This window comes from Octopus bimaculoides, chromosome 30 (genome assembly GCF_001194135.2).
Source record: "Octopus bimaculoides isolate UCB-OBI-ISO-001 chromosome 30, ASM119413v2, whole genome shotgun sequence".
Taxonomy (NCBI): Eukaryota; Metazoa; Mollusca; class Cephalopoda; order Octopoda; family Octopodidae; genus Octopus; species Octopus bimaculoides.
The window spans coordinates 1436069-1438614 of record NC_069010.1 but is presented as its reverse complement, the minus strand read 5'-3'; the positions used below and the strand labels follow the sequence as shown (position 1 = coordinate 1438614).

The following is a 2546-nucleotide window of genomic DNA, read 5'->3' as shown; positions in this document are numbered from 1 at the left end:
GTCCTGTTTGTTTTGCCAAGGGAAGTTATCCCTCTCATCGTGATCTGTAGCACGAACGGACCCGGGTTTCAGGGTTATTTCCCTTCGTCAGCGTCCGATAGCCACCGATCTTCGATGAAAGAGATAAATTCTTGGCAACCTTATGTATATTTTTCCAGTGAAATTCTTCACTGATATCGAAAAAAGTGAAAACAAGCAATGTTAATTCGATAAGCCAGCTGGAGGAGATGTCCTCCTGGGGCTAAAAGCAACAGTAACATCCACCCCTAGGGGTCAGCCACACTTAAGTGGCAATATACTTCACTTTATCGTGCAGTTACTGTTAATACTTCATTTAGAGAATTAACATTGCTTGTTTTCACTTTTTCGATATCAGTAAAGAATTTCACTGGAAAAATATACATAATGTTGCCAAGAATTTATCTCTTTCATCGAAGATCGGTGGCTAATTAGCTGAACAGCTAATTTCCACAACTATGCACAGTTACTTTTCTCTATCCCAAATCATTATATCTGGTCTGTTGTGCATACATTTTATTGAGGTTTTCACTGGTATATTCTACCAGTATTCCTTTTTATTATGAGTGGCTATGTCTTCTACCATATTGTGGCTTCTTATTTCTTTGTCTTCGGAATTATCCTTCCGACGGATTTCATTATAGAGTGTCCTAGATACAACATAATGTCTCGGTAGATAATACTGTAATGACATTTTCGGACAACTGCTCATGATGTGGGTGATATCTTCAGAGTGAACGCCACAAAGTCTTTATCGGTTGTCACATTATACGGCTTTTTTCCTGCGTGTCTATCCCTTTTGCGCATCAGGTACTATGTATGTATGTTTTTATGCATTGTCTGTCTTTCTGTCTATGCCAGTATGTATAATATATCAAAGAAAGCTAAACCGCAGAAATTTTCACTTATTTAAAAATTTCAGAGACTGAGCCAAACAGATATCGGCCAGATAGAGAGGTAAAAACAGTATTGCATTGACTTACCTTTCCTTGGTAACATTCTATTACTGTAGTAGGTAAAGAACAGACGGCCATTAGTTTGTATCCGGTGCTTGTGCTTTTGATTGCAATTTTCGGTTTCACTGTAAAATATGTTGTAAAGAGATTTATTAATTGTAATTTGGTCGTGCCGAGACTATATTAAAAAAAAAACACTTGGTGAAACTGCCCCTCATTGAACACACAGCCATGTGGTGGGGAAGCAAGCTTTTTATCACAAAAACATGCTCTCTCTCTCTCTCTCGTATATATATATATATATATATATGAATATATAAACATGTATATGTGTAAATTCAAATTACGATGAAAGTAAACAAACGAACGAAGTTTGCTTTAAAAGCGTTGAGATGTCTTGAAAAGTTAAAGAAGTGAAATTTTAAATTCTCAAACGCAGGATAATGCTAATAATATAGCTTGAACAGGATAAACTACCCCTAATTTGCAGGAAAAGTGTTGGCGGCCAGCTATGAGACCGGAACTCCCACTCCTACATATATTTATGTTTATACATATATATGTGAGTGTGTGTTTGTACATATACATGTAAATCATTTCGAATGGAAAGAAGTTGCTGTTTCACAGGGATATAATTTATCCAAGCGTAAACTGGTTTTCCTCCATGTCGGTTAATATACTTAAATTTCATTAATTGGTGTTAGTATTATTGTTAACACTTATGAAGTTCCAGCTGTTATTATTATAGATGTATTCATCCATTAGATATAGGAGAACAAATTCAATAAAATTTTAAAAATGGAGAATTTGAACACAGAAAAAATCAATTTATTTATATAATATCAATTTTGTATCACCTACCTACGCTTGAATTTCTTACCTTCATTCCCATTTTACAATTGAGATTACATTTAAATGTAAAAATCTCTTCAGGGTAACATTTAACAATAATTCATTCCCATCCTAATGGATGGTGAGTTGCTTACCAACTGAAATACCAGCATGGGTTTGTGTTTTGGTTTGTAACAGCAGGTGCGTCTTTTGGATTCCTTTGAAGTTAAACTACGACCACACCACAATGACAAATGATTAGTTGTAGTTTTGATGAACTGGGTCATAATAACATACCCCTTGGTGCACTTTATATCCCTATTTTAAAAGCTGGCTACCACACATTTTCTACTCACTTGTGAAAGAAATAAAGGTATATATATTAACAAGAATCCAAATCAATATCTTTATTTAACTCTTACTTTTTAATTATGGAAATTTTAATTCATATTAAAATTTTGATTTATTTAGATGTTTTAGGTTTATTTGTTGATAATTTAGGTTATTATACATATTTTTATATGAATTAATTTTTATATATTCAATGGGGGTGTGATTCACTATGTATCACATGTATGGAGTTAGTCTATTTACAATTGGTGAGGGTTCATTTCCTTTTAAAGTTACTTATGGATATTTTAAAGTTTATCATTCACGGAGATTTTATTAAAATATAATTTATCTAATAATTTTTAAATATATGAATACATACATATATATATATACATACATACATACATA

General features: G+C 32.8%; 1 protein-coding gene across 6 annotated transcripts in view; it reads right to left on the bottom strand.

Moving 5' to 3' along the window:
- The window catches only part of LOC106877375 (uncharacterized), a 69263-nt gene that overhangs the window by 55146 nt on the left and 11571 nt on the right, over positions 1-2546 (bottom strand). For 5 of the 6 annotated variants that reach the window (XR_008267072.1, XR_008267073.1, XR_008267071.1 and 2 more), the window contains exon 3: positions 1002-1099. Coding sequence is in view for 3 of the 6 variants with exons in the window: in XM_014926264.2 (XP_014781750.1) it covers positions 1002-1099 (98 nt within the window). In the remaining 3 variants the exon portion in view is untranslated. Of the gene's footprint in view, positions 1-1001; positions 1100-1960; positions 2161-2546 lie in introns of all 6 variants that reach the window. The other variant, XM_052978182.1, reaches the window with a different exon arrangement.